Below are 26,284 nucleotides of genomic sequence, written 5' to 3'. Positions count from 1 at the left end.
CCCCCACCGGGTCCGCTCCCCCCCCCCACCGGGGACAGACTCGGTGACACGGACAGACAGACGGACACCACCCACCCCCCGGTCCCGTTGCAGCCGCCGCGATCGTTTTATTGCCGTCACGGTCAGGTTTCGGGGTTGTTGCCGACGCAGGGAAGGCCGGGTACGCGCCAACGCCGGGTCCGGTGCAGCCGTAGCGACAGCCATTGCTGCTGGCTGCCGGACAGGTACGATTCGGGGACGGTGGTCCGCAGCCGCACCGGCGGCTCGGCACCGGGGGTGGACGGTGGGGTCCCCGCTGCTGCCGGTACCTCCAGGGTTTCCAGACCGTGCAAGGTGTCCGTGCCCGGCTCCTGCGGGCGAGCACCGTTGTCCGAGCCTGGCCGGAGAGAGATGGGAGTCGGGGGGGGGGAAGGCCCGGCCGTGCCGGGGATCCTGGACCCTCACGCTGGTGGGGGCCACCCTGAGAGGTCGGCCGGGACCCGGGACGGCCACAACCCGCGGGGCGGCGGAGCCGAGGGCAGCAGGCGGGGGCCATCCCCGTCCCCCCCCCACTCACAGCAGCGACGCAGGGATTGCCAGGGCCGGGGGGGCACGCCGGCCGCCCCGCCGGGCTGCTGCAGGAGGCAGAGGATGGCTCCGTCCATCTGCTGGAAGACGCGGAGGGAGAGCAGGGACTGCCGGGTCTCGGGGGACAGCCCATAGCGCTCCGAGCCCACCAGCTCCCGCACCAGCTCGAAGTCCTGCCGCAGCTGCAAGGCTCCCTGCAGGCTGGGAGGACACCGACGGCGCTCAGCCCGGCACCCCGGCACTGCCCGCGCCAGCCCAGCCCCGCCGCCGCCGCCACCCGCTACCTAAACTTGATCCTCTGCGCCAGGATGTGGTCCATCCAGGCCTCCAGGAACGCCGTGGTCACCCGGGCCAGGGCGGGCGCCTGGGCGTCGCGGGGCAGGAGCTGGGCACCCTGCAGCACTTGCCCCAGCACCGCCTGGGCCGCCGCCGCCGCGTACGCGCTGGGGGAGCTGGGCAGGTCTGCAGGGGGGGGGACACACACATGCACCCGCTCAGCCCTGCCCGCAGCCCTGCCCGCGGCCCTGCCCGGCACCCAGGCACCGCCACCCACCTGCGCGCAGGCCGACCCTCCAGTGCTTGCCCAGCGGCATGGTCTGGTCGAAGATCTCCGCCGACATCCGTTTGCAGTCGGTGGAGAACATCTTCAGCGCGTCCCCCGAGAAGAGCTGGGGGCAGAGCGGGGGGAGCCGAGGTGGCGCGGGGGGCTCACGGCACCCTGCGGCTCCCCGGCTGCCGTGGTCGTGCCGTACCTGGATGCTGGCAGCCGTGGAGCGAATCTGCTGGCAGAGCCGGCGCTCCTGGTGGGACAGCGGGGCGGGGGGCAGTGGCGGGGGGGCGTCCCCGGGCTCCGGGAAGGTCCCGCTCACCAGCACCACCAGCCTGTCTGTCTCCAGCTTCAGCAGCTGCAGGGAAGAGGGGTGAGACCAATCCTGCCCAGCAGCCAGCCCCACAGCCAGCCCCACAGCCAGCCCCACAGCCCCACAGCCAGCCCCACAGATGGGTCCCGTGCCCCACATACCGGCAGGTCGCCCTGGGTGACGAGCAGGAACGGTTGCAGGGCCCAGGCCGCCAGGTACCGGCAGGCTCTGCCCATCAGCCAGGAGCAGGCAGCGTGCGCCGTGGCCAGGCAGCAGCCCAGCACCTGCAGGCGCAGGCAGGGCGAGCCGGGGGGGCGGCCTGGGGGAGGCAGGGGATGAGGGGGCCGTGGGGGGAAGCGGCACCCCATGGGGTGGGGGTCAGCCCCGAGGGGACCCCCGGGATGCCCGTCCCCCGGACCCCACTCACCGGGCGGGCAGGCGGGCAGGGGCCGCAGGCAGCGCAGGGCGAAGGCCAGGGCCGGGTAGAGCCGCTGCAGGCACCGTGCTGTCCGGCTCCGCACCGGCCCTGCCGCCGGCACCGGCTCCCCCGAGCACTTGTCGGACAGAGCTGAGCCCAGGGCGCGGGCAAAGCCTGCGGGGGGGGAGCACCGGTCAGCAGCCCCATGCTGCGCTCCTGCCGGCACCCCACGCCCCGCACCCTGCACCCCGTACCTCGCTCCCAGCTCCGGAGGACGCCCCGGCAGAGCAGGCGCAGGCAGAGCCGCCCCAGCTCCTCCTCGCACTCCCAGGGGACGCGGGCTGCGGGGGGACGGGGTGTGAGGGCCAGCGCACCCCGCGGCAGCACCGGGAGGGATCCCGGGGAGCTGCTCCTCGGTGCCGCTGCTGCCCCCCCGCCCCGGCCCCCACCTACCCTGGGTCAGAGCGCGGCTCAGCTCCCACGCCGCGGCCACGGCCCTGCCCTCCCCACGGCACGGCAGCCCCAGGCGGTGCCCCAGCGCGGTGCCGGCAGCCCCCCAGAAGAGCGGGCGGTACTGGGTGTGCAGGGCCTCGGCCGCCGGCGCGCGGGAGGCGTCCAGCCACCGCACCGACTTCCAGCCGGCAGAGCTTGGCCTGGCGACCGTGTCTGTGCCGGCTGCCGGCGGCTCCAGGTTCTCGGGGCTCTCCGCCACCGCCGCCGGCTTCTCCTGCTTGGGCCCACGGAGGACGTGTTGCCAGAGGCTGTCGGCAGAGGCCACCAGCACCCCCAGGATTAGGCCCATCAGCTCCTCGTCCTCCCTGCACAGCGCCTGCAGCTCCCCGGTGAGGCCTGGCAGCTCCTCCTGTCCCGAGGGTCCCACGTCCACCGCCACGGTGCCGCGCTCCAGGGGCCAAGGCATCGCGACGTCCTCCCAGCAGACGTGTTCTGCCCCGCCGCCCCCGTCCCGCAGCTGCAGGAGAGGCTGGAGCCGCTCGGCTGCCAGCCGGCCCCGCTCGGCCGCCAGTATCCCCAGCACCCTGGCCACGGGGAAGGCGTGGGAGCGGTTCCCGGCAGCCCCGTGGCAGCCGGTGACGCCGGTGGGCAGCCGGCTGGCGATGCCCAGCTCCAGGTCCAGGTCACCCACCACCTGGTTGTAGATCTCCAGGCCCTGGAAGAGGTCGGAGAGCAGCGCCGGGGAAGCGGCGGCAGCAGGGCCGGCCCGCGCCAGCCCCCGCAGCCGCGCCTCGGCGTGGCGCTCGGCCAGCCGCACGGCGTGCAGCGCCAGCAGCAGCAGCGCCCGCCGCATGTGCGCCACCGACTCGTGCCTGCGCAGCAGCAGCGGCCGTAGCCACGGGTCGCCGCGCATCCGCCGCCGCAGCCCACTCCAATGGCCAGCGTGCGTCCGCAGCTCCTGGCAGAGCCCCCGCAGCGGCTGGGCGGCCCCCAGCTCCCACGCCGGTGGCTCCGGCCGCTCTGCCAGCGCCAGGAGCCGGCGGAGGAAGTCGGAGGCGGCCTTCAGGCGGCGGGTGTAGTCGCGGACGAGGCGGAGGTGGTGGCGGTGCTGCAGCAGGGCGTGCAGGGCGGCGCCGCGCTCGGCCACGTGCGGGTGGACGGGGTGGTAGGAGAAGGCGGCGGTGCCGTCGCCGCCGGGCTGGGGCCGCACGTGGCCCCGGAAGGTCTCGGTGCGGGGGTCCTCCCAGACGCAGAGGCAGCGGCGCAGCCCCGGGAAGCTCTGCTCCAGCGGGGCCAGGAGGGCCGGCGCTTCCTCGTCCTCATCCTCGTCCTCGCTGTCGTAGCCGCGCTCGCGGGGCCGCGGGGCCAGCAGGCGCCGCAGGCCGGGGCTGACGCAGCTGCGCAGCATGGCCTCCGCCTTCTGCAGGGAGCGGGCCAGGCCCCCCAGGGAGCTGCTGCCTGCAGGGGCAGGGACCCTCGGTGCGGAGCAACACGGGGAGGGGGGGCAGCCCCTGCCCGCGGCCACCCCGGCTCTTCCCCGGCGCCCAGAGAGGATGGGGGACACAGCCGCGCTGCTCTGCAGCCACCCTGGCTGGTGCTGAGCCCCTCAGCCCCCCCCGTGGGCACCCGGGGAGCCCCCCAGCCCCTCCCGGCACAGGATCCATCCCAGCGGGCCGCTGCTGCCAGGTGCCAGCAACGCTTACCCACACGTTACACGTGAATTACACACTAACCGTGCATCGTTTGTCACCTGTCCCGTCCCTCTCAGGACGCTGAACACCCCCCCCCCCCAGGGTTCCCCCTCTCCAGCACCCCCCAGCCTGGACCAGCACCCCTCACCTGTCTCGGTGGGTTCCCCACGGGCAGCCCCATCCCCCGGGGTGGGCAGGGCCGGCCGGGCCGTCAGGAGGAGGAGGATGAGGCCGCTTAGACCGGCGCCATCGCCTTCATCCACCTGCGAAGCGAACGGGATCGGGACCCCCGCCGGTGGGGGGGCGTGGCTACCAGCGAAGGGGCGTGGCTACCGTGGGAAGGGGCGTGGACTGGGAGGATGTCCCCGCCCCTCGTTGCTTGGCAACGGTGCGTGAGGGCACGCCCCTCAGTCAGACCACGCCCCCCCGGGGGGGGCGCGTTGGCAAGGAGACGCCGGTTGCGGCCTCGGGCCCGGTGCCCAGCCGGTGTCCCCGGGGAGGGGACTGAATCCGGAGGTCTCCTAGTCCGTTCGGGGCCTCACCTGCAGGCAGGGCTCCCCGCCGCGAAGCTCGGAGCCGCTGTCCTCCATGCTGGGCCATCCCCGGGGGCGGCGGGAGGAAATTGGCTTAGGCCGCGCCCGCGCTAATCCGGAGGAACGGGCAGGGCTGAACCGCTGAGAGGGCAGCGCTCCGGTGCCCGGTAGAGGAAGGGGGGGAGTCCTAAGCAGCGGGAGGCGGCCGGGCCCGCGGTTAAAGCGGAGACCGGGACGGCGGGAGGAGACGCAGAGCCCCGGTTCTGCTTGGTACGGGCCTCGCGGGCCGCCGTCCTGCCCTCATCCAATATGGAGGCCGGGTAGCTTCGGCCGGTGTTTGCCACACTTCCGGTTTGCGCTGCGCCGCACTTCCGGCGCGTCCGCCGGTGGGACGGGGCGATGCGGGGGGCGGGCGGGACGCGGGACCCGGCCGGGCCGGGGCTGGGGGCCTTCAGGTTCGGGGCCGCCCCCGCCGCCTGTCCCTGGGGCTGCGTGCTCGGCCCCGGCGGCTGGAGCGGCGGTACGGGACGAGAGGGAGCCGGGGAGCGGGACTGGGGGGTCCCGGGGCAGGGCCGGGGGGGGTCCCGGGGCAGGGCCGGGGGGTCCCGGGGCGGCTAGGCCGGGGTCCCGCAGCGGTGGGTGCCGCGCTGTGAGCCCGGCCCGCTGGGGTTTGGGGTGCCCGCGGGACCGGTACTCGGTGGGGCGGGGCGGTGGAGGCCGGAGGGGGCGGCGGGGCGGAGCCGGGCTCTCCCCGCCCCGCCGCCCTCTTTCGGTTTTGTTTCCGACGGCTCAGGGCTGGCTCCGTTCCCCGCAGCGCCCTTCTGCCCCCGGCACTGCCCGCCCGAGGCCGAGAGCAGCTGGCGGCAGGTACGTGGGGGGCGGCGGGGGCCGGGGCCGGGGTCCCGGGGTGGGCTGGACCGGAGCCCCGGGGGCCCCGCGGGAGGCAGCGCCGCCTCCCCCGGCCCGGTCCCGCCGCTCCAGCTCCCGGTGCTGCCGCAGGCGAACCGCAGCGCCATGGGGGAAGCGTCCGTGGCCCGGGACGGCTTCGACCGCGGTGAGTCGGGAGGAGTCACCGGGCGGGGGCTGCCCGGGGGTCCCGGTGCTCAGGAGCTGCCGCTGACGGGCCCGGTTCTCCCCGCGCAGGCCCGGGCTTCTGGTACTGCCCCAGCCGGCTGGAGGAGTTCAGCGAGGATGAGGAGGACGAGGAGGAGGAGTGGACCGGCTTCAGCCAGAACTGGGACGTTTCCAGCGAGGACAGCGACCCCCCCTACAACTTCTGCGGGTTCAAGAAGTCCTTCCTGTGCGAGGAGCCGCTGCCCGCCCGCCCACCCCTGAGCGCTCTGGAGGTGAAGCTGCGCCGGCTGCCTGCGCCCTGGAGGCACCAGCTTACGGCCGAGGTGAGGGCTGCCTGCGGGCTGCCTGTCCGCTGCCCGATTCTGCTCCCCGAGGTGCCCCTCCCCTCATCCCTGTCACCTCCTGCAGTCCCTCTTGTCCTTTCCACCTCCTCGGGGGGGGCCGGGGGCAGCTGGCAGCGCTGACCTGGGGCAGGGAGGGGGCCGGCAGCGCTGCTGTCGGCACAGCCGGGGCCATCCCGCTCTCCCAGCCGCGGTGCTGGGCGCTGGTGCTCACGGCATCGCTCCCCCAGGAAGCGGAGAAGAACGCACGGGAGCTGGTGGCCGAGGAGGAGCGGATAAAGAGGAAGGCGGAGAAGAAGAAGCTGAAGAAGAAGGTGGATGCACCCCGTGGGGGGTTTGTCCTGCCAGTGTCTCCCTTCCTCCTGAGCCCTGCCATTGCCCTGGGGGGGGAAGCGCATCTGGGGGGGCAGCCCGGGGCTTGCTCCCCCTCCCATAGCAGTGCCGAGGCAGAGCTGCAGCATGGGGCCAGGCGTGGGGCCGCGCTGCTCTGCCTGGTGCCTGCTCATGGCTCACTCTGGTTTCCAGAAGCAGAAAGACCGGAAGAAACGAGAAAAATTGAGACAAGAGCAGAAAAGTAAACAGGAGATCGAGTCTGTGAGTGACTGCACCGGTCCCTTGCCCCGGCCGGGCTGTGGGCACCGCGGCAGCCGGGCCGTGCTGCCTTTGGGGGTCCTCTGAGTCTCTGCAGGCGGGACGCTGTGGCTGCAGGAGAGGGATGTGCAGGCAGAGCCCTGCTGCCCAGGCTGCCGTCACACTCCTGCCCTCTTCTTCCAGAGCACCTCGTCCCTGAGCGGTGCTGCGGACGCAGGGCACCCCCAAAACAGCAATGCTGAGGCAGGGGAGAGCTGGTCGGGCCCCAGCCCCTCTCCATGCCTCGGGGACAGCGCAGCCTCCGAGGGAGAGGAGGGAGGAGGCCAGGAGGCTAAGGCAGAGGAGATGGAGGTAAGGGCTCCTGGCGCGGGCGCCAGCGTGGCTCAGGGTCTGTCCTGTGGACAGGCTGGGGGCTCTGCCCGCCTCGCCCACCCTGCCTCTCCCAGGAGGAGCTGGACTTGAGCTGCACCTTCGTCTTCAAAGCCCGGCAGAAAGCGGGCGTGAGGCTGCCGGCACCCGGGAAGGAGAAGCCGGCCAAGATGGATGATGCGGAGCCAGGCAAGAAGGTGCCCGGGAAGGTGAGTTGGAGCCCCTGGGGCACTGGGAAGGACCTGCCTGAGCCCTCGCTGCCCTCCCTGCCCACTCCACAGGCACCTGAGCCCTGGCTGCCCTCCCTGCCCACTCCACAGGTGCCCGAGCCCTCACTGCCCTCTCTGCCCACCCCACGCGTGCCTGAGCCCTCACTGCCCTGCCTGCCCGAGCCCAAGCCTGTGCCCCTGGACGCAAGCATGGTGGAGCAGAGCCTGGTTCTCGCAGGTCAGTGCCTTGGGCCGCCCGGGCAGTGAGAGAAGGGGGTGGGTGTGCGGGGGCTCTGCCCCGCTGCTTCTCGGCTCCAGGGCAGGTTGGTCCTAGAGGGTCTGTGCCGATCTCCTCTCTGGCATGGCTCTTTGCAGGCCAGCGTGGCTCCACGCTGTCCCCAAGGCATCTTTCCCTCACGGCTGGGTGACGGCAAAGCCACTGTGTCCTCCGTGGCCCTGCTTGCCTCTGCTCGTCCCCAGCAGATGCCGATTTTGGGGCGCACACCTCTGCTCCCCAGCTGGGCTGGAGGTCAGCAGCAGGCAATGCTTTCCCCACAGACCGCGGCAACAAGGCTGCCCAGAAGGGCCACTACGCCGAGGCGGTGCAGGCCTTCACCGAGGCTGTGAAGCTGAACCCCAGGGAGCACCGGTGAGTGACGGGGCCGGGGAGTGGCGTTGCCCAGGGGCTGCGGGTCCTGGGCAGCAGTGACCCCGCTCCCCCCGCAGGCTCTTTGGGAACCGCTCCTACTGCTATGAGAAGCTTCGGCGCTACGAGGAGGCGCTCAGGGACGCGCAGGTGTCGCTGCGGCTCCAGCCCGGGTGGCCCAAAGGCTTCTTTCGCAAGGGCAAGGCGCTGCGGGGGCTGGAGGTACCGGGGATGGGTGGGGTCTGCGGGGTGCCAGGGCTGGCTGGGCTGGGTGGGGGGCTGTGAGGTGGGAGGGCTGGGGTGGTTATGGGGTGCCAGGGGGGTTGCGGGGTGCCAGCGGGGCTGGGCAGAGCCCTTCGTGGGGTGGAGCAGGGGGCTGGGGCCGGCCAGGCGGGGGGTCGGTGTGGGCAGCAGGAACTCAGCCCCTGTCCCCCGTGTCGCAGCGCTACGCCGAGGCTGCCAGCACGTTTGAGGAGCTGCTGCACCTGGACGGCGCTGACGCCGAGGCAGCCGCCCAGCTGGAGGCTTGCCGGGCCCTGCTGCAGGTGAGTTCCCGGCCCCACTGGCCACGGCTGCTGCCCCACAGGGCCTGACCTCCTCTCCCCCCACAGCAGAGCAGACCCCGTGGCTGGGGCAGCCCGGGGGGGGTCCCCATCTCCCCGACCCTGCTGGAGGCCGAGGAGCCGCTGCTGCCTCCCCCCGGTAAGGGACCTCGGCGCCGGCATTTTGCTTTGGAGCCGTTGGCAGAGCGGGGAGCCGGGGGGTGCTGGGGGACCTCGAGGGGTTTGGGATGATGCTGGGGCCAGCCCACGGCAGGTGCTGTGCCGGCCTATGGAGCCGGCTGAGCCCATCCTTGCCTCTCAGCAGGGGAGCAGGTGGGCAGGAGCTGCCCAGACACGGACATGAGCGGCTTCGTGACCGTCGTGAGCTCCAGGAGCCAGGCGAGAAGCCAGGGCCGGGCTGTGGCCAGCAGCCAGCAGACACTGCCTCCAACCCATCCCGCCAGGTAGTGCTGGGGCTGGTGGGGCCGAGGTGGCCCCGGGGCAGCCCCCCTGCCCGGCTGGGACGGTGCCAGGCGCTTCCTGGGGTGGTGGGCAGGAGCGAGTGGGGCCCAGAGCTCCCGTGGAGCTGGCGATGCTGGGGGGATCCTCAAGCTGGTGCGGGACGGAGCTGGCTGCCAGTGACACTGACGCGGTTTGGCAGGGACTGCTACCCTCTCTGGGTGGGGAACGTCACCCCCAAGATCAGCAAGAAGGTTCTGCACAGCTCCTTCAGCCGGTGAGCCTGTCTGTGCTGAGCCCCCGCGGCCCCCTGCACCCCGGTGCCCTACCAGCCCTGGGCCTGTGCCCGTTCCCCGGCGCTCCTGGCCTGGGGAGAAACCCTGCGAGGGTGGGGGTCTCTCTGGGGTGGGTGCTAACTCTCCACCCCCCAGCTTTGGGGAGATCCGCTTCATCCGGATGCTGCCGGAGAGACGCTGCGCCTTCATCAACTACACGCAGAAGGCGGCGGCAGAAGCTGCCTACGCAGCCATGCAGGTGAGCCGGGGTGGGCGTCACACGGTGGGGTGGGCGCCGGGGGGGCTGGTGGTGCCGGGCGTGGGATGTCGGGGGGCCTGTCCTGCCCTCATCCCCACCCCGGTGGGGGCGGCACTGCCAGCTCTGCTCCCCTGTCCCCCCAGGATGCCGAGGTGGAGGGAAGCCGGCTGGTGCTGCAGCTCAAGCACCCCTCCCACGCCACCCCCTCCCACCAGTGGCACCCAGAGCCCCACAGCAAGGTGGGTGCCCTCCCCAGGGGGCTCCTGTAGCTGGGGGGGCTCCTCGGCTTACGGCAGCAAAGCCGGACCCTGCGCAGTGTGACATTGCCCTCCCGCACCTCTGGGATGCTGCGGAAGAGCCGGACCCTCGGCGCTGCCGCGTCCCTGCCCGCTGCCCTGATGGATGGCTGCGATGGCAGGGTGCGGCTTCCTGCCCGCACTGGCTTCCTGCCCGCAGCAGGTCCCTGCCCGTGCGCCGCTGGGTGGGTGCTCTGTGCCCGGCAGCCGGCACGGTGCCTGCCGCGGGTGGAGCCCTGCGGGAGCGGAGCCACGGTGGCATCTGTCGCCGCGCACGTTTGCCCCCCAGCCAGAGGAGCCAGCATGGCCATGTGAGGGCCCTGCCTGCTCCTCCTGCCTGCTCCCCCTGCCTGCACCGCCTGGGACCTGAGCTGGGCTGTTGGAGCAGGGGGCACCTGCTGGGGGGGGTCTTCTGCTGGGCAGGGGGTTGGGGGGGGGCTGCCAGCGGGACCCCTGCTCCCCTCTGGCTCCTGGGGGGGGGGGAGGGCTGAACTGGGGTCTGCCTTCCCCCTGCCTGTGCCTGCCTTCCCCCTGCCTGTGCCTTTTCCCTCTGCAGGCAGCAGAATCTGTCCCCCTCCTGCTGCCTCTGGGGGAGGTGTCCGTCCCCCCCTCCTGGTGTCTCCAGTGGCTGTGCCTTGCTGGGGTGTGCAGCCCCCGGCAGGGAGGGGGCTGTGCTGCTGCCCCCCGCCCTGGGCACAGGGCTCCCCTGTCCCGGCGACGTGTGGGTCCGGGTCTGCGTCCCGGGGGGCTGGTGGCTGCCGTGGGCCGGTGCCACCCTGGGGCTCCTCGTGCCGGGGGAGCCGGGCCAGGGCTGTGCCTGGGGATGGCCGTTCCCCTCAGCTCCCTCGGGGGCTTCTACCTGGTTTGGGTTTTCTTAATAAAACTGAGAGCCAGCGGTGGCTGGCTGTCCGTCCGTCCCTCCCGGCTGTCCGTCCGTCCGTCCCTCCATCCCGGCTGTCCGTCCGTCCCTTCCCCACCCCTCCGCCCTTGCCGGAGCAGGAGCCGCCAGCCTGGCCCCCCCCCCGGGACCCAGAGCCCCTGCCCGGGTGCCCGGCGGCCCCTTTCCCTGTGCCGGTGAAGCTGCTCGTCCTCCAGGCCCCGGTTCTGCGTCTGCCGGTACAACCCGCCCGGGCCCCCCCCCCGCCCCCCCTTCCTCAGGCTCCCGCGGTGCCGCCCGCACCCCCCGGCTCTAACCGGAGCGCTCCCGGGCCCCCGGGGCTGCGCTGCCGCACGCGGCTCCGCCCGGCCTCGGTACCGGCCCCGCGCAGCCCCACCGGCGGCCAGCAGGGGGCGGCCTCGGCCGCGCGGCGCTCCGGGGACCGGATCCGGCCCGTGCCGGTGCTGGGCGGGTACCGGAGCCCAAGCACTGGGTGTGCAGCAGCCCCCGGTGCAGAACCCCCCCGGGACGCGTCGCCCCTCCCGCCCCCCGAGCCCTCTGCACCGGCCGACGCTCCCGGTCCGGTCCGGGGGCAGCCTTAGCCCGGGAAGTAACGGGGACCCCCCCAGTTCCTCCCAGGGCTCGCCCCGGCTCGGGGGCAGGCAGGGCAGGGACCCGGTGCCCGGTCTGCGGGGCCGGGCCAGCCCCGAGGCAGCGGTGATGGCCGCGTCCCTCCCGCCGCCCTGTGCCGTGGCCCCGGGGGAGCAGATCCCGGCGTCTCCCGTCCCCCACCGGCCCGCGGGTTCCCGGGGTCCCCGGCAGCGGGGGGGGGGGGGGGGGGCTGCCGCGGCGGGGACCGTGCGAGCCCTGGGCCCCCGTAATGGCATCGGCAGGTGACGGGAGTCGCGGGGCCGTGGCGGGGAGGTGACAGGCAGGCCATCAAGTAGAATTTGATTAATATGCAAATAGGCAACAGGGAGAAGGAGCGCGGGAGACAGCGAGTAATTAATCACTAGTTAAAAGAAATTAATACCAACAGCAGAGGTTGTCAGGAAACAGCAGTCGAGTTAATCATCCAGAAAATTGGAAGAGGAAAAAGACGAGCGTGCGTGGGGGGGGACACGCGGGGGCTGAGCCTGGCAGAGCCCCGCCAGCAACACCGCCCGCCGCCGCGGGAGCCGCCCCGAGGCCCCGGTGACGGGCACGGGCTGCCCTGGAGCCCGGCAGGGCGAACCCCTCCGGGGCTGACCCGGGGCTCCCCCGGGCAGAGGCGGGTGGTCTCCGGGAGCCGCGGCGGGTGCTGGCTGCGGGGGGGGGACGGACAGCCACGGCCACGGCGGGTGCCGGGCAGGTGCTCGTGCCGTGGGTGCTCACACGCGTGCGCTGCCGCCTGCACCGACGGCGGCGTGTGGCCGGTCCCGGCTGTGCCCGCAGCAGCTCCGGTGGAGCGGTGGGAACCGGCGGGGGGCGGGGCCGGCAGCCTGCCCGCCGCCTGCACCGTCCCCCGCAGCCAAAACTCCCGGGGGGGGGGGGGGGTGCACGGGGGCGACGCCAGACGCTGCCCGGCCCGGCCGACGCTTCCGCCCGCGATTATCTGCCCCGGGGGGGGCTGGAGGGGGCGGCAGCCCAGAGGCCGCGGTGAGGGAACTCGGCGTCTCTCAGCCGCCCTGAACCGAGAGGGAACCGGCTGCGGGGACGGGGTGAGCTCCCGGGGGTCCTCCGCGCCAGCTCCCCCGTCCCCGCCTCACGCTGCCCCGGCTGCCCACGCAGCCGTGGGGTCCCGACCCCGCTCGGGCAGCCGGGGGGGGGACGGGCAGAGGGTCCCGGCGGGGCCTGGGCTGCCCAGCTCTCTCGGTACCGGGGCGGGGGCGCGGAGCGGGGCGGTCCCGCGGGCGGGGGGGTGATCCCGCCAGCTGTCCCCTCGCGTCAGCCTGATGGAAACGGGCCCGGGCCGTGAGCTCATCTCCGGGGCTGGCCCGGCCCCCGCTGCTCCCACGCACGCACGGATACGCCGGGGGACAGGCTCACGTACGGCGCTCACGCATGTCCCTGCACACAGGCGTGCACGTCCGCACACGCGTGCGTGTGTGTGTGTGAGCTGCTGGGGCCGGGAGGGTGCCCCGGGTGCTGCCAGACCCGGCTCAGCTCTGCCGCCATCGCCCGGTGCTGCCTCCCGCCACGGCCAGGCCGGGGGGTGACACGGCCGCGGGGTGACACGGCCGTGGGGTGACACGGCCACAGGACCAGCAGACACCGCCGCCTGCCGCCGAGGCATTTCTTTATCCCGCTGCCGTGGCCGGGGGCTGCCGGGGTCGCCGGGAGCTGCTGGCCCGGGCTGGGGCTGATCCCCTCTTTGGGGGCAGCCGGGGGGGGGCACAGCCCGGAGCCCGGCACGGGCGGGGGGGGTGTCACCCCCTGGGACTCTGTGTGCAAACCCCACTGCTGGGTGTGCAAACCCCACTGCTGGGTGTGCAAACCCCTTGGCTGGGTGTGCAGCCCCCCGGGGAGCGGGGCGTTGCCGGGCTGGGGGCTCCTAGGCCGGGGGGGGCCGGGGTGGGGCGGCCCCGGGAGGTCCCAGGCACTGGGGAGAGGGAGGCAGGATGGGACCCCCGGGGATCCTCCCCCCCGCTCTTGCCCCCTGCCCAGGGTGTCTGTGCCTGCCTGTCTCTGCCTGTACCTGCTTGCGGGGTCTCTGCACCCGCGAGCAGGGGGTCCGTGCCCCCCCCCCCCCCCGCCGTGCTCCCCGGATCGCCCCCCTGCCTGTCGGGGCTGCCGGGCAGGGCCGGGGCGGGCAGCTGAGCCGGTGGGGGGGGGGGCGGGCGGGGGCTCGGGGCGCAGCAGCCGCGCATGCCCCACGCGTGTCGGCCCCGCGCCGCTCCTACCTGTCAAATTAAAAGCAATTCCCCGCGGGGGATGCTCAAAGGCACTTTCAGGCTAAATCTCATTTCTCCCCCTCCCCCCTCCGGCGGGCGGCTGCGGCGCGGGGGGAGGGGCGGGACAATGCAATTAAAACCGGAGAAAATACCGGGGGGGCGGCTCTGCCTTCGGAAGTTTGCACCGGCGTAATTAGATCAGCGAGGGCTCATATGGATGCTGGAGGGACTCGCAGCCGAGACACGCATAGCTGCGGTGACAGGAGCCCCGGGGGACCCCGCCAAGGGCAGGGAGCAGGCAGCTGCCCACACGCCCGTCCCCGCGGCTCCCGGGCGCCTCGCGCGGGCCGTGCCCCGCGGCACCGGGGGGCTGTTGGCGGTGGAGCCGCTCACCGGGGGGCGGGTGTGGGGCCGAGCCCCCCCCGGGCTGCCCGCATCTCTCCCTCCGCCACGGGTCTCCTCCCTGCCGCCCCCCCCCCCCTCCGGACCGTCCCGCTCACCCCGCGGCGAGGCCAGAGCCGCTCCCGCTCACCAGAGTGACATCACCGCTTCGCGCAGTGACGTCACCGGGGCATGACGTCACGAGGGGCGGCGTGGACTCCAGCGGCCGGGGCAGGTGCCGAGTGTGCGGGGGGGGGCAGCGAGGTACCGACACCTGACGCTGCCCCGGCCCCTCTCGGGTCACGCGTGGAGCAGCGGCGGGGAAGGCGCCGCCGGACTGGATTCGTCACGGGGGGACGGGCGCTGCCCCCCGCCCCCGGCGTGTGTGTGCCCCCCCCCCCAACACGTGTGCCCCCCTCCCCGGCCTCCCCGCGGGCCCCCCTGCAGCCGGCATGAGGGTGTGCGAGGGGGGCTGGAGACACGGACACGCACACATACGCATGCACACACACACACACACACACACACACACAGACACCCGCCCACACCCATACGCCCCCCCCCCCGCCCCGCAGCTGGGGCGCAGCGCTTTGGGGGCCGCCGCCGGCTGCCCCCCCCTCCCCCCCCGCTCCCGCCCCGCGGGACCGGGACCCACCCCCCAACCCCCCGCCCGGGCTGATACCGGGTGACACCCCCCCCGAGGGGACCCTTCTGCTCTCGGGAGCGGGGGATACGGGGCAGCGCCGGGGCACAGGGGTCCGCAACCCGGGGGACGCGCGGCGGGGCCGGGGGCACGGGGATGGGCGCAGCCGGGCCGGGGCGGCGGGCGGGGGCAGCGTGCCGGAGGGGGGGAGGGCGGGGGGTCTCTGGTGCCCCGTGCTCCGGCAGGGCCCCCCCCCGGCCCGGGTAAGCCGGCAGAACAGAGCATCCCCCCGGTGTGTGCTCACGGTCCGGGGGTGCGGGGTGACCGTCCGTCCGTCCTGCCGCCAGAGCCCCTCCGCGCTCCTTAATAAGGTGTCGCCTTTATTCCAAATATTTACACCCGGGTGGGCCGGGCCCCCCCGTGTCCCCGTCTCTCGGGGCGGCGGGGCCGAGGACGGGCCGGCGGGACAGACACGATAGAAAATAAAATTAAAAAGAAAACAAAAAAAGGGAAAGACGAACCAAAAACAAAAAAAAGCGAAAAATTGCACCAATTCCCCCCGAGGCGTGGGCAGCGCGGCCGCCCCGTCCAGCCCGGGGGCTCGGTCAGTCTCGGTGCCGGCCCGGGACCCCCCCCCGGCCTTCACCGCTGCCTCAGTCCCCCACGTCGATCTCCTCCTCCGAGAGCTCGGCGGCGGCGGCGGGCGGCGGCGGTGCGGGGCCGGGCCCGGGGGGGCGCGGGGGGTCGGGCAGGGCCGCCAGCTGCTGGAGGGCGGCGGGGGGCAGCGCCTGCAGCGAGGCCACGTCGGCCCGCAGCTCCTCCAGGTCCCGCTTGAGCTTGGCGCGGCGGTTCTGGAACCAGGTGATGACCTGGGCCGTGCTGAGCGCCAGCCGTGCCGCCAGCTGGTCCCGGTCCGCCGGGGAGAGGTACTTCTGCCGCAGGAACCGCTGCTCCAGCTCGTAGATCTGCTGGTTGGTGAACGCCGTCCGGGACTTGCGCCGCTTCTTGCAGGCCGGGCGCTGCCCCAAGGCGCCCAGCGGCTCCCGACCTGCGGGGACAGCGGGCTCAGCGCGGCGGCACCGGCACCGGCACCGGCACCCGCACCGGCACCCGCACCCGGACCGGTACCGCGCTGCCGAGTCGCGCTGAGCCGAGCTTAGCTGGGCCCAGCCGCGTCCGCGTCCAGCCAGGCCCGGCCCTGCCCCGCCACCCCCCGCCGCTCAGCGCCGACCCGTTCCCAGCCGTGAGACACCGAACCCGGTCGAACCGACCCCAGCCGGGCCGCGCCGAGCTCAGCTAAGCCCAGCTGAACCCGGCCGAGCCGAGCCGAGCCGAGCCGGCCCCGGCTCAGCCGTGCAAACCAAACCGAGCCGTGCTGAGCCCGAGCCCGGTGCCGCTGCCGGGCTCCCCGGTGCCGGGAACCGAGAGCAGCCCGGCCTGGCCCGCCCCGCCGCTCCCGCCTGGCCCCGTCCGTTCCGCAGAGGCCCCGGTCCCGCCGGAGCCGCCGCCCGCTGCGGCGCGAGGCCGAGCCCACCCGTGTCCCGCCGGCGGCCCGCAGCTCCCGGGGCTCCGGTTCGGCCCCTCCCCGCCGGCAGCTCGCCCCGAGCCCGGCGCCGGGTCGGTCCGTGAGCCCGGCCCGATGCAGCGGGGCCCGCACGGCGCCGGGGCCGGGAGCCGGCAGCGGAGCCCCGGGAGCCCCGGGCGGCGGGTCCGGACCGGCAGCACGAAGCGCCTCGGTTCGCACCGGGGCCCCGGCCTGAGCTTTCGCTCAACGATTTTCAGGAACTGCCGGTGCCGGCGGCCCCGGGTCCGTGCGCGTCCCGGGGCTCCGAGCCCGCCGCCACTCTCGGCACGGCCGCGCCGCAGCCCCGAGGCCCCGATCCGGCCGCGCTCCGGAGCTGCCGCCGGTGGAGAAGAGAAATCTCCGGCGGAGATAAATCTCCGGTGCGAAGCGGATCGTGTCCGCCGGCGGCATCGGTAACGGCTCCACACCGGCCGCAAGGTCTCGGTGCCGGTCGTTGCCCGTTACAGCCTTTCCGCTGCCGGCGGGACCGATCCGCCGCTCGGTAACGCGGCTCCCGGCGATCCCCGAGGCGCGGGTCGGTCCGTGCGTCCTCCGTTAACGGCTCCAGCTCCCTCCGCCGCTGAGGGGTCCCGGGCCGCCCTGCCCGTCCCGTTACCCGCAGCGGGGTCTCCGCTCGCCGGGGACCCCCGGCCGCCGCCCCGACCCGCCGGGGGCTGCGAGTGGCTCCGTCCGTGCAGCGGCCTCAGTCGTTCGTTACCGGAGCCCCGGGATGTCCCGGCCGTGTCCGTGGGTCCGGCCGGGTAACGGGATTTTACCTCACTCTCGGAAGCCCGATCGCTCCCGTTTCTGTCCGTCTGTCCGTCGGGGCAAAGAAGGGTTTGGGTTTTTTTTTTTTTTTCGTTTTTCCCGGGTGCCCCGCTCTGCCCGGCCGTGTCCGTGGGTCCGTCCGGGTAACGGGGTTTACCTTAATTACGGGAACCTCGATCTGTCCCCTTTCTGCCCGTGGGTCCCGGTTCATTTCGCCGTTAGCCCTGCGCGGCCGGTAAGGGATTGCTTTTTCGTTCGTTACGAGAACCCCGCTCGTCCCGGCCGTGTCCGTGGGTCCGTCCGGGTAACGGGCTTTTACCTTAATTCCGGGAGCGCCGAGCTGTCCCCGTTCTGTCCGTCTGTCCGGCCGTGCAACAGCTTTTTTTTTTATTCGTGCATTACAGGAGCGCTGATCCGCCCGGCCGTGTCCGTCCGTCTGTCCGTCCGGGTAAAGCGTTTTTTCTTCTCGTTAATCACGGGAGAGCCGCTCCGCCCGGCCGTGTCCGTCTGTCCGTCCGGTAAGGGGTGTTCGTTAATTACCGGAGCGCCGCTCGGCCCGTCCCTGTCCCGCCGGGGAAGAGAATGATTCTTTTTTTCCCCTGTTAATTACAGGAGCCCGGCTCTGCCCGTGTCCGTCTGTCCGGCCGGGCAAGGGTTTTTTCGTTAACCGCGGGAGCCCCGCTCTGCCCGACCCTGCCCTCCGTCCCCCCGGTAAGGGATTTTTTTGGCTACTAACGGGAGCCCCGCTCGGTCTGTCCGTGTCGGTCTGTCCGGCGGGGCAAAGGTTTTTTCGTTAACGGCGAGAGTCGCGCTGTGCAAATCCGTGTCCGTCTGTCGGGCCGGGTACGGGATTTTTTTTTCTTGGTTAATTACAGGAACGCCGCTCTGCCCGTCCCTGTCCGTCTGTCCGGTCGGGTAACGGTTTTTTGGGTTGGGGGTTGTTTGGTTTTGGTTTTTTTTTTTTGGTTAATCACGGAGCCCCGCTCTGTCTCTCCGTGCTCGGCTGTCCCTCCCGGTAAGGGTATTTTTCGTTAACGGCAGGAACCCCGCTTCGTCTGTCCGTATGTCCGTCCGTGTAAGGGATTTTTCGTTAATCACGGCAGCCCCGCTCTGTCTGTCCGTGTCCATCTGTCCGTCCCGGTAAGGTTTGGTTTTTTCGTTACCGGCGGGCGCCGCGCTCCGCCCGCCCGTGTCCGTCTGTCCGCCCGATGGAGGATTTCTGTCGCGGGCGGGAGGCAGGGTCCCGGTTGCCGTTCGGTCCGTCCGTCCGCTCTCAGGGCCGCTCTCTCCGGCGGGGCCGAGCCGGGGACCGGCGCGGCCGGTTCGTTCCCGCGCAGATCGCGACCCGCCGGGTCTGCTGGGCCCGGTGCCCCGGGGGAGACGCCGCCGGTCCGGGCCGCCCGCGGGCAACGGCTGCCCGACCCCGCCGGGAACCGCGGCGGTTCGCCGATCCCGCCAGTAACGGGTTTCTGCCGGAGAACCGAGGCCCGGCCGGAGCCGCCGTCCCCGCCGCAGGAGCCCGCCGGGGCTCGGGGACGCCGACGCTGCGGTCGGTAACGGGTTTTCCTCGCCGACGGGACCGATCCGCCACTCAGCCCCTGCGCTCGGTCACGGTCACGGCTCGGCGGGGCCGGGTGCCGCCGCTCCGCCCGGTAAGGCCCGGCCGCCGCCGCGGGACCGATCCGCCGCCCGGCACCGCGGCTCCCGGCAAAGCTGTCGGCCCCGGCCCGGCCGGTCCTCCCGGATCTCCGGGCTGCCCGCACCGGTGTTTCGGTCCCGGTCGCGGCTCACCCGCCGCCGCGGAGCGGGCTCGGCCGGGGCTCACTCGGGTTCCCGCTGACCGGCCCCGGGCCTCTCCCTCCCTCCGGGCCGCGGCCGCCGGTGCGGCTCCGGGGAGCGGTGCCGGGGCTGCCCCGGCCGGGCTGCCGTGTCCCCCGCGGCCCCGGGCGAGCACCGGCACCTCTCCCCGGTCTGCGGCCGCCGGCTCTCCGGGCCGCGCTCGCCCCTCCGGGACACGAGCGAAACTTACCGGGGCCGCGCCGGGCTGGGGGCGAGGAGAGACCCCGGCCCCGCCACGGGCCCGGCGGCCCCGGTCCCCTCCGCCCGCCGGCACCTGCCCCGGCCCCATCCCCGGTCGTGTCCCCCCCCCGGTCCCGGCGGAGCCCCCCCCCCCCGCGCCGGTACCTTCGGCCGCCTGCAGCACGCCCAGCTCCAGCCCCTGGAAGGTTTTGCTGGCGAGCTCCTCCAGCGCGCAGAGCGGCGAGGACGGGGCGCAGCCGCCGCCGCGGGGCCCCGCCGCCTTCTCGGGGAGCCGGGCGGGGGGTGCGGCGGGGCCGGGCCCGGGGGGGCTCCCGCCGCGGGGCCGCCCCAGGATGTCCTCGATGCCGAAGGGGGTCAGCGGCTTGTTGGAGTTGGCGGGCGGCGGGAGCTGGTCCAGGGCGCTCCGCCGGCGGCCGCCGCCCGGGGGGTGCAGCGGGGGGGAACCGGCCGCCTCCCGCGCCGAGGTCATGGCGCGTCCCCGCTCCCGCACCGGGGCCGCCTCAGCACCGCGCCCGCCTCATCCCGCCGGGGTCGCCCCCCCTCTCGCCGCCGCCGTCCCGCCCGCGCATCAAGCCGCGGCCGCACTTAAACCCCGCGGGCGCAGCCCGCCCCCTCGGCGGGGGCCCGGCGGCGGCGGCGGCGGCGGCGGCGGGGAGCGCTCGGCCTCCCGGCGCCGGGAGCCGCTCGGCGGGGCTGGGCAGCTCCGCTCCCGCCGCCGTTCCCCCCCCCCCCCGCACCGCGGCCCCGGTGCCGCAGCCTTAAAGACCCGGGGCCGGGGCGGCAAATTGGGCACCGGGAGGAGGAGGAGCCACCGACGGGGGGGGCTGAGGGGGGGGGGTGTGCACCGCTCCCTCTCTGCTACCGGGGTGAAGACGGGGCGCAGCGCAGCGCCTCCTCCTTGTACAGCGATTTTAACCCACGCACCCACCCCCGGAGGGGCGGCCGGTGGGTGCCCGCTGTTTCCCCCCCCCCCATCCTCAGCGGGGCTTTTACCGTCGCAAAAAATTTATTAGCTCCCCTGCTCTAAAATGCCCCATAAAAGCACAGGGGCCGCCGCGTCTGGGAGTGATTAGGCCGCTTCGGGTGGGTTTTGGGTTTCAGAGCGCGGCCTGGTCATAAATCCACCCCCCCCCCCCCTTCCTCGTTGCCCTCCCCGGTACAAATAGCTCCGGGATCCCGACCGCTCGTAAAAATCCTGGGGACGCCCGCACACGCAGGTGAGCCCTGGCTGCCGACACCGGGTCTGTATCCTCCGGCGGGATTGGGACCGGGGATGCCGAATCGCCCCAGAGGGGCGATTCGGCATCCCCCGGTCCCAATCCCTCCCAGTGCCCCTAATGGGTCTGCTGCTGGGATGCTCCGGGCCTGGCAAGGGGACACTGGGGTGGGGGGGGGGCATGATGACGGTGTGGAGGGCGCAGGGGTCATGGCGGTAATGAGAGAAAATGAACCTGTGGGCATGGTGGGAGCGACGGGAGAACCGTGCCGGGCTGGGGGAGCAGGTGCAGGGGGACCCGGCAGTGCCGGTGCCGGGAGGGGTTAGGGGCTTCCAATCTTGCTGACAAAAGCAGAACGCGATCCCCTGGCTGGAAATTGGAGTTAGACAAATTCAACCTTGAAATTTCCCAGCAGCCGGAGCAATTAAACGCCGGAGCGGGCGGCAGGCGGGGGTGGGGAGGGGGTTCCGGCAGCCTGGGAGCCAACCGATTTGGGAGAGGTTTTCAGGCTGCTCCCAGGAAGTGCCAGCCTGGGAGCGCGGCTGCCCCGGCGCGGTGCCACCAGACAGGCCCCGCTCCTGCCGGCGCACAGGGCCCCTCGCCTGCGGCAGGCCGACGCGGCGGCATTTGCACGGCTGCCTCGCACGCGGCTTTTGTCCTCTCGGAAAGCTCGCTCGTCTGGCTGATGGCAACGTGACACGGAGAGGCGAGGGGAGCCGATGGAGCTGCCGCTGCTGCATGTGCTGCCGGCTCCCGCTGCTTGCCAGGGGACGGTGCCTGTCCCTGGCTGTCGGCCCCGCGGGAGCTGCTGGTGGACCGGGGCTCGGCTGGGCCCCTGCGAGCCACAGTCCTCTACGGCAGCACCGCGTGGCACGAGGGCAACGTGCCGGACACGAGGCCCCGGGCACCCAGCGGGCAGGGGTGGGGAAGGGCCCCAGCCCGTGCACAGCACTTCTCCCCCCGCCCCAGCCCCGGCTGGTGCTCGCGCCATGGGCTCCGTCCCAGCTGATGCCCTGCGACACGCACCAGGAAATTCCCGCTCAGGCTAATTCCTTGTTCTTGCGCTGATCAGGGCTCCCAGCCGCCCTGCCCGGCCGAGCAACCCCCCTGCAACCCCAGCTGCTCGGGGACCACGGGGAGCCCTGCTGCAGAGTCCTGGGCCCCAGGCACGGGGCAGGGCAGGGCAGGGCGGGCAGGGCAGGGCAGGCAGGGCAGGCAGGAGCCGGGCTGGGGCCCAGGCAGATCTCCAGCTGCAGTGCTCGCTGGGATGGGATGGGATGTCGCCCCTGCGCCATCTCCTCTGCCCATCGCTCCGCAGCGGTTGGGGTGAATCCCCTGCGCAGCAGCCGGGTGCCCAGGGATGCTCCTGGGGAGCAGTGCCAGCACCTCCTTCTCTCCTTGACCCCCGACTCGTGCCCCACGACTGCCCAGTGGGGCACCTGGGGTGGGCTGAGCAGCCCGGATCCTGCCCAGCTCCCGGGCAGCGCTGAGCCCCTGGCAGCCGCAGCGGGCAGGGTGGTGGGCAGGGCTGCAGCGCAGGTGTGCTGCCCGCCAAACCAGCGCTCCCCACCCCTGCGGCAGCCCCACCGCCCCCTCCCTGCTCACCGCCCCAGCCGCCCCCCGGCCCTCGGACCTGGCACAGGGCGAGCCTCGGCCCCCGGCTCGCCGCCAGACGGGGGAAGCGTCAGCTCCAGCTGCCAGGAACACAGGATGGGAAACGCTTTTCACCCCAAAGCAGGACACACGCTGGAGAACAAAAAGAGAGCTCTGAATTTTTGCAGGAACATTGGAGTTTCCTGCAGAGCGCGGCAGAGCGCCCTGTGCTGGCCGGGTGCCCGCGGCCAGCGGGGATGGTGATGGGCACGGCTGCTCGGACGGACCCTCCTTGGCTCCCACACCTCTGTCCCGCTGGGGCTCAGGTCCCCCGGGGGTCCCTGGGGGTCTGGGACCGTGTGCAAGGCCTCGACCCTCAGCTCCCCAGCCGCCCCCCAGCCTCCCCCAGCCGCTGCCAGCCTGGCCGGGGCAGGCAGCAGCACCCGGATGTGCCGGGGCCGAGCCCCTCACGTCCCTTCTGCCAGCACCGTGCCGGGCTCTGCACCCCTTGCATCTTGCACAGGGCGAGCAGTGCCTGAGCATGCGCGCGCATGTGTGTGTGTGTGTGTGTGCACACGTGTGAGGGTGCATGCACGGGCACAAGGGGGGTGTGTGTGCATGTGTGAAGGTGTGCATGCATGCACGAGGGTATAACGCTCTGGAGACCGTCTGTGCCAGTGGCAGGGGCTGCCCTGTGTCCCCCCCAGGACACCCCATCTCAGGGGCACCCATGGCTCTGAGCAGCGGCAGCTCTGGGCACCCCGGCTCAGAGGCATCCACACTGGGGGCACCCAGGCCCGGGAGCAGGCTGGTGGGACACCCCGCGCCGCGCTGGGGTGCCTGCGCCGTGCCGGCAATTCCCCGTGCCAGGGTAACGTGATTAGGGGCGGGAGGCGGCGGCTCAGCCCGCTAATACGCTTATGCCCCGGCACCATGCTCTGCCCCTGATCTATTATTTAGCGGATCCATTTCAATAACGCGGCTCCGTGCCGGAGCGCCTGGCGGTAACTCGATTAGGGGCGCTCCCAGCCCCGCGCCGGAGCCGGAGCTGCAGAGCAGTTTGCACATGGAAATTGCTTGCAAATGAATTTTCCTTTAATAAGGAGAATAGCTCGGTGCAAAATTAAACTGTCGGTAGCGGAGACAAGCGGGGCATCACCGGGGGAGCTGCCGGCAGCGCCGCGCCCCGCGCCGGGGGAGGAGACCTGAACAATTATTGGCAATAAATCCTGACCCCGCTCGCGGGGCCGGGGGCCGCGGGCAAAGCCACGACTAATGGGATTACACCTCGCCCCGGTAAACGGGGATTAATGTGCCGGGAGCCGGGGGACGCCGGGGATCCCCCCCAGGGGCTGTTGGCGAATGATCTATTCATTAACACGTGCCGACCTCGCCGCATGCACCAGTGCCGGGTTGACCCCGGCTTCATTACGCGACGAGCGCGGAGGGGAGCGGCGGTGGGGACGAGGACGGGGATGAGGATGGGGACAGGGACGGGGATGGCCCGGGGCGAGGAGCCTGGGGGACTCGTGCCCCCCGGGAGTGCCAGGGCGGTGGCGGGGGTGGGGGTGCACCCCTGGGCTGCTCCCACATGCCGGTGCCGGTGCAGGTGCAGCCCGTGCAGGCGGGCGCTCACACCCGTGTGCCTGGTGTGTACGTGCGTGCACAGCCGCCCCCAGCAGACGCCCGGCAGCTGTGTGCACGGGCGCAGGCGTGTGCAGGCGTGCAGCGGCCGTGCACGGACGTGCTCGTGGAGCACCAGGATGCCAGCTCACGTGCAGAGCTGCCACACACGTGTGCAGGCACACGCACACACATGGAGGCACACGTGGCGGTGCCGGGGACCGGGGGTGCCCAGGCAGGGACGAGGGGGGGATGCGGTGTGCCGGGGTCAGGGGGTCCCGCCGGCCCAGCCCCAGCTGCCACCCCTCCCCCGGACCCCCTCCCTGCTCCGGGGCCTCCATATGGGCCTGGGCCAAACTCCAGCCAAATGGCCCGGGGGGGGGGGTTGCATTTCAAAGCCTCCGGCTGGAGCAAACGCCGCTGCCCCCCCGCCGGGCTGTCGCCCGCCCGCGCCCCCTGACCCCGGCCACGGCAGCGCTGGTGGGGATGGTCCTGTCCCCCAGCGCTGGTGGGGATGGCCCTGTCCCCCAGTGCTGGTGGGGATGGCCCTGTCCCCACGGCCGTGGCCAGCACCCACGGAGCCGTGGGGCAGGAGGTGGGGACCCTCCGGCGAGGGGGTCTGTGCCAGGCAGCCCCACGCTGGGACCCCCATGGGGTCGGGGTCCCTCCTGGGGTTGATCTGGGACTCGTGGCTGCGCTGGCCGGGGTCAGGGGCTGCGGGGGGACACGCCGGGTGGCGGGGGGGAGCAGGCTGGGGCGGTGGGTCGTGGGAGCCCTGTCCCGCCGTGGGGCAGAGCCATTGTGTGGGGCTGCGTGCCCGCTGCCCGCGAAGGCAGGGGGGCTGTTTGTGGCGGGGCGGGCAGGAAGCGGGGCAGGCAGCACCGTCTCACCGCGGCCGCTTCCTTCCCTGCGCCGCAAATAGCCGGGACGGGGTGACCGGAGCGGGGGCTGCGCGGGGTGGGGGACGCCAAGGTCCCGCTCTCCTGTGCCGCCCCCGGGGGTACCCGGCCGCCGTGGGGAGTGGGCACCTCTGGGGGCTGGGGGTGCCAGGGCAGGGGGCCGAGGTGCGGTGGGACCCTGGAAGCCCAGGCTGCGCCCGCTGCCCGAGGCACTCACGGCCCCCGGGATGGATCGGCGCGGGGTGGCGGGGTGCGGCGGCGGGGCCGGCGCGGCGATGCGGCCATGAGGATTCAATTAGGGTGCGAGCGCGGGGGGCTCGGCTCGGCCCTCGCCGGGCAGCGCGGTGAGGAAATGGCTCGTCTGAGCCGCTGACAGCCCGGCCCCACGCCCAAGATGAACGACCGCCGGATTAAAGCTCCGCGCGCTGACAGGGCGCACCTGAGCGAGGAGCAGGGCCGGGGCGGCTGCGGGGGGGCCGGGACCCCGGCGCTGCCGAGGGGCCGCCGAGAGGTGGGAGGGGAGTCCCAGATAGCCCAGGAGGCGGGGGGACGCGGCACCGGGGGGAACGCACCCCGGGGATGGGCACCCACGGCCTCGCCAAACTGGGTGATGGGTGGGCGAGGGCGAGCAGGGCACCCGTGGCAGCACCCCGGCACGGCACGCTCCCCCGGCACGTGTCGCCCTGTGGGACTGGCCGCGAGCGGGGACCCCGGCTGTGCGCAGCTCAGGCACCAGCCCAGCCTGCACCCCCAGACCCACTGGGGCCAGCTGGAGCCGTGGGTGCTGCCGGACCCTCTGACTGCCGGTGCCGGGCCCGTGGCCGTGGGGCACGGCGGGGCCGGACAAGGTGCGGGGGGGGTCGCTCCTGGCTCCAGCCCCACGTGCTGCCCTCGGCCAGGCTGCTCGTGCGCACGGCTCTCCCTGTGCCCCACAGCCCGGCGCGCCCCGTGGCCCCCTGCGATGCCGCGGTGCTGCTCCGAGCCGTGGGCTCCCACTGGGCTCAGCGATGGGCTGGGTGCCGCTGCCCTGGGGGGGACGCCCCGTCTGGCAGAGACCCGGGGGACCCATCCGTCGGCTGGCAAGTGTCGGGCTCGCAGCGCGCCGGGGCTGGCGGGATCGATGGGCCGCAGCGGGTCACTGGTATCATTAACCCCAGCGAGGCAGCCGGGCCGCGCCGCCCAGAGGTTAATTAAAAAGAAAAGTGCAACGAAACGCGGCAGCGATGGCGGGGGGGGCCGGCACAGCGGCACTGGTGCGGGCAGTGGGCATGGTGCCGCAGGGACCGCCATCGATTGCACCCCCCGGTGCGGGCTGTCACGGCAGGGGGGTGCGGGACAGTGGGGGGGGAGCAGGTGGCACCTGAGGCGTCCCCATCCCACGCGTTCTCACAGCCTGGGGGGCTCGCGGGGCTCAGCGTGCCGGGGGTGCGGGCAGGGGCTGCGGCACTCTGCAGGCAGGGCGGCGGGGCTGGAGCCAGCGGCATCGCTGCCTGCAGGCAGCAGGAGGGCAGGAGCACGGCTGCCTGCACCCACACTGCCGGCCGGTTCCCCGTGCTGGCGCCTGCCCGGTTGTGCAAGGGCGTGCGGGTGGGATGGAGGGGGGGTGCATGGGGGGTGCATGCGTGTGTGCACCACCGTGAGCGCGTGCCTTTGGGTGCTTTACACGCGCAGGCATGGGGGCACCTGCGTGCCCCAGTGCTGGGGGGACACAGCCGTCCTGGCCACGCTGTGCCATGCCACGCCGTGCCGTGCTGTGCCGTGCCGCATGGCAGAGCTGGGCGGGAGGAAGAAGAGCCGTCGCAGAGGAAGCCCCATCCTTCCTCCTCCTCCTGTCCCAGCCCGGCTCTATTCTTAGCCCCGGTCTGTTCTGCATCCTCCCTGCCCAGCCGGGGTCCAGCCCTGTGCCCCAGCGGGACCCCCGGGGCAGGAGAGCGGGAGGACCCCACTGCAGGGACCCCCACCCTCCCCGGGCCCCGCTCCCCACCCCCAGCTGCCACCGTAACTCTAGACCCGACAGCTGTGCCGCACTGGCCGCCCCACGGCCCCCACGGCACGGCACCGCACGGCACGGCACGGCACGGCACGGAGGTGGGGGCCAGCGTCCGGCATAGCGGCGCAGGATCGGGCCCTCCAGCCCTGCCCACCGGCATCAGCCCTTGTGCAGTCCCCGGCACTGCCGGGCGTCCCCTGGCCTGTCCCCGTCCCGTGGGCTGGCTGGGGGGC

General features: G+C 73.1%; 3 protein-coding genes across 10 annotated transcripts; 1 reads left to right on the top strand and 2 right to left on the bottom strand.

Annotated features, from left to right (window-relative positions):
* Positions 1–80: 80 nt before the first annotated feature.
* Positions 81–4,664, bottom strand: CCDC142 (coiled-coil domain containing 142). Of its 3 annotated transcripts, XM_054825149.1 has the most exons (12): positions 4,532–4,664; positions 4,138–4,252; positions 2,299–3,756; positions 2,100–2,186; positions 1,855–2,019; positions 1,589–1,746; positions 1,320–1,472; positions 1,121–1,235; positions 852–1,029; positions 729–768; positions 557–647; positions 81–376 (listed from the first exon to the last, which is right to left on the bottom strand). In XM_054825149.1, exons 1-12 carry the CDS (start codon positions 4,577–4,579, stop codon positions 123–125), a joined length of 2,862 nt encoding a protein of 953 aa, XP_054681124.1. In that variant the 5' UTR covers positions 4,580–4,664; the 3' UTR covers positions 81–122. The 3 variants fall into 3 exon arrangements, with proteins under 3 accessions (XP_054681124.1, XP_054681123.1, XP_054681125.1); XM_054825148.1 differs by having other exon boundaries at positions 557–768; XM_054825150.1 differs by lacking the exons at positions 557–647; positions 729–768; positions 852–1,029.
* Positions 4,655–10,496, top strand: TTC31 (tetratricopeptide repeat domain 31). 6 transcript variants are annotated; one of them, XM_054825157.1, is made up of 17 exons: positions 4,655–4,792; positions 5,337–5,389; positions 5,522–5,576; positions 5,666–5,919; positions 6,168–6,251; positions 6,463–6,531; positions 6,712–6,879; positions 6,975–7,106; positions 7,179–7,344; positions 7,665–7,755; positions 7,833–7,974; positions 8,196–8,297; positions 8,364–8,454; positions 8,617–8,758; positions 8,956–9,030; positions 9,185–9,287; positions 9,431–10,496. In XM_054825157.1, exons 3-17 carry the CDS (start codon positions 5,537–5,539, stop codon positions 9,554–9,556), a joined length of 1,785 nt encoding a protein of 594 aa, XP_054681132.1. In that variant the 5' UTR covers positions 4,655–4,792; positions 5,337–5,389; positions 5,522–5,536; the 3' UTR covers positions 9,557–10,496. The 6 variants fall into 6 exon arrangements, with proteins under 6 accessions (XP_054681132.1, XP_054681130.1, XP_054681128.1 ...); XM_054825155.1 differs by lacking the exon at positions 4,655–4,792 and adding an exon at positions 4,889–5,042 and having other exon boundaries at positions 8,367–8,454; positions 8,620–8,758; XM_054825153.1 differs by lacking the exon at positions 4,655–4,792 and adding an exon at positions 4,890–5,042 and having other exon boundaries at positions 8,367–8,454.
* Positions 10,497–14,738: 4,242 nt separating this feature from the next.
* Positions 14,739–19,441, bottom strand: LBX2 (ladybird homeobox 2). The gene is made up of 2 exons (XM_054824679.1): positions 18,874–19,441; positions 14,739–15,405 (listed from the first exon to the last, which is right to left on the bottom strand). Exons 1-2 carry the CDS (start codon positions 19,196–19,198, stop codon positions 15,011–15,013), a joined length of 720 nt encoding a protein of 239 aa, XP_054680654.1. The 5' UTR covers positions 19,199–19,441; the 3' UTR covers positions 14,739–15,010.
* Positions 19,442–26,284: the final 6,843 nt, after the last annotated feature.

This window comes from Grus americana, chromosome 4, assembly GCF_028858705.1.
Source record: "Grus americana isolate bGruAme1 chromosome 4, bGruAme1.mat, whole genome shotgun sequence".
Taxonomy (NCBI): Eukaryota; Metazoa; Chordata; class Aves; order Gruiformes; family Gruidae; genus Grus; species Grus americana.
Note: the sequence above shows the minus strand (reverse complement) of the source record. Positions and strands in the feature narration are given on the sequence as shown.

Excerpts from the sequence above, each read along its gene's own strand:
- CCDC142 (XM_054825148.1), bottom strand. The coding sequence starts at position 4,579 with ATGGAGGACAGCGGCTCCGAGCTTCGCGGCGGGGAGCCCTGCCTGCAG. Across the intron at positions 1,473-1,588 it reads TCACCCAGGGCGACCTGCCG|CTGCTGAAGCTGGAGACAGA; the intron begins GTATGTGGGGCA and ends TCTTCCCTGCAG. Across the intron at positions 1,236-1,319 it reads CCACGGCTGCCAGCATCCAG|CTCTTCTCGGGGGACGCGCT; the intron begins GTACGGCACGAC and ends CTCTGCCCCCAG.
- TTC31 (XM_054825152.1), top strand. The coding sequence starts at position 4,922 with ATGCGGGGGGCGGGCGGGACGCGGGACCCGGCCGGGCCGGGGCTGGGG. Across the intron at positions 5,577-5,665 it reads CCGGGACGGCTTCGACCGCG|GCCCGGGCTTCTGGTACTGC; the intron begins GTGAGTCGGGAG and ends CTCCCCGCGCAG. Across the intron at positions 9,031-9,184 it reads CTGCACAGCTCCTTCAGCCG|CTTTGGGGAGATCCGCTTCA; the intron begins GTGAGCCTGTCT and ends TCCACCCCCCAG.
- LBX2 (XM_054824679.1), bottom strand. The coding sequence starts at position 19,198 with ATGACCTCGGCGCGGGAGGCGGCCGGTTCCCCCCCGCTGCACCCCCCG. Across the intron at positions 15,406-18,873 it reads CGTGCTGCAGGCGGCCGAAG|GTCGGGAGCCGCTGGGCGCC; the intron begins GTACCGGCGCGG and ends CTGTCCCCGCAG.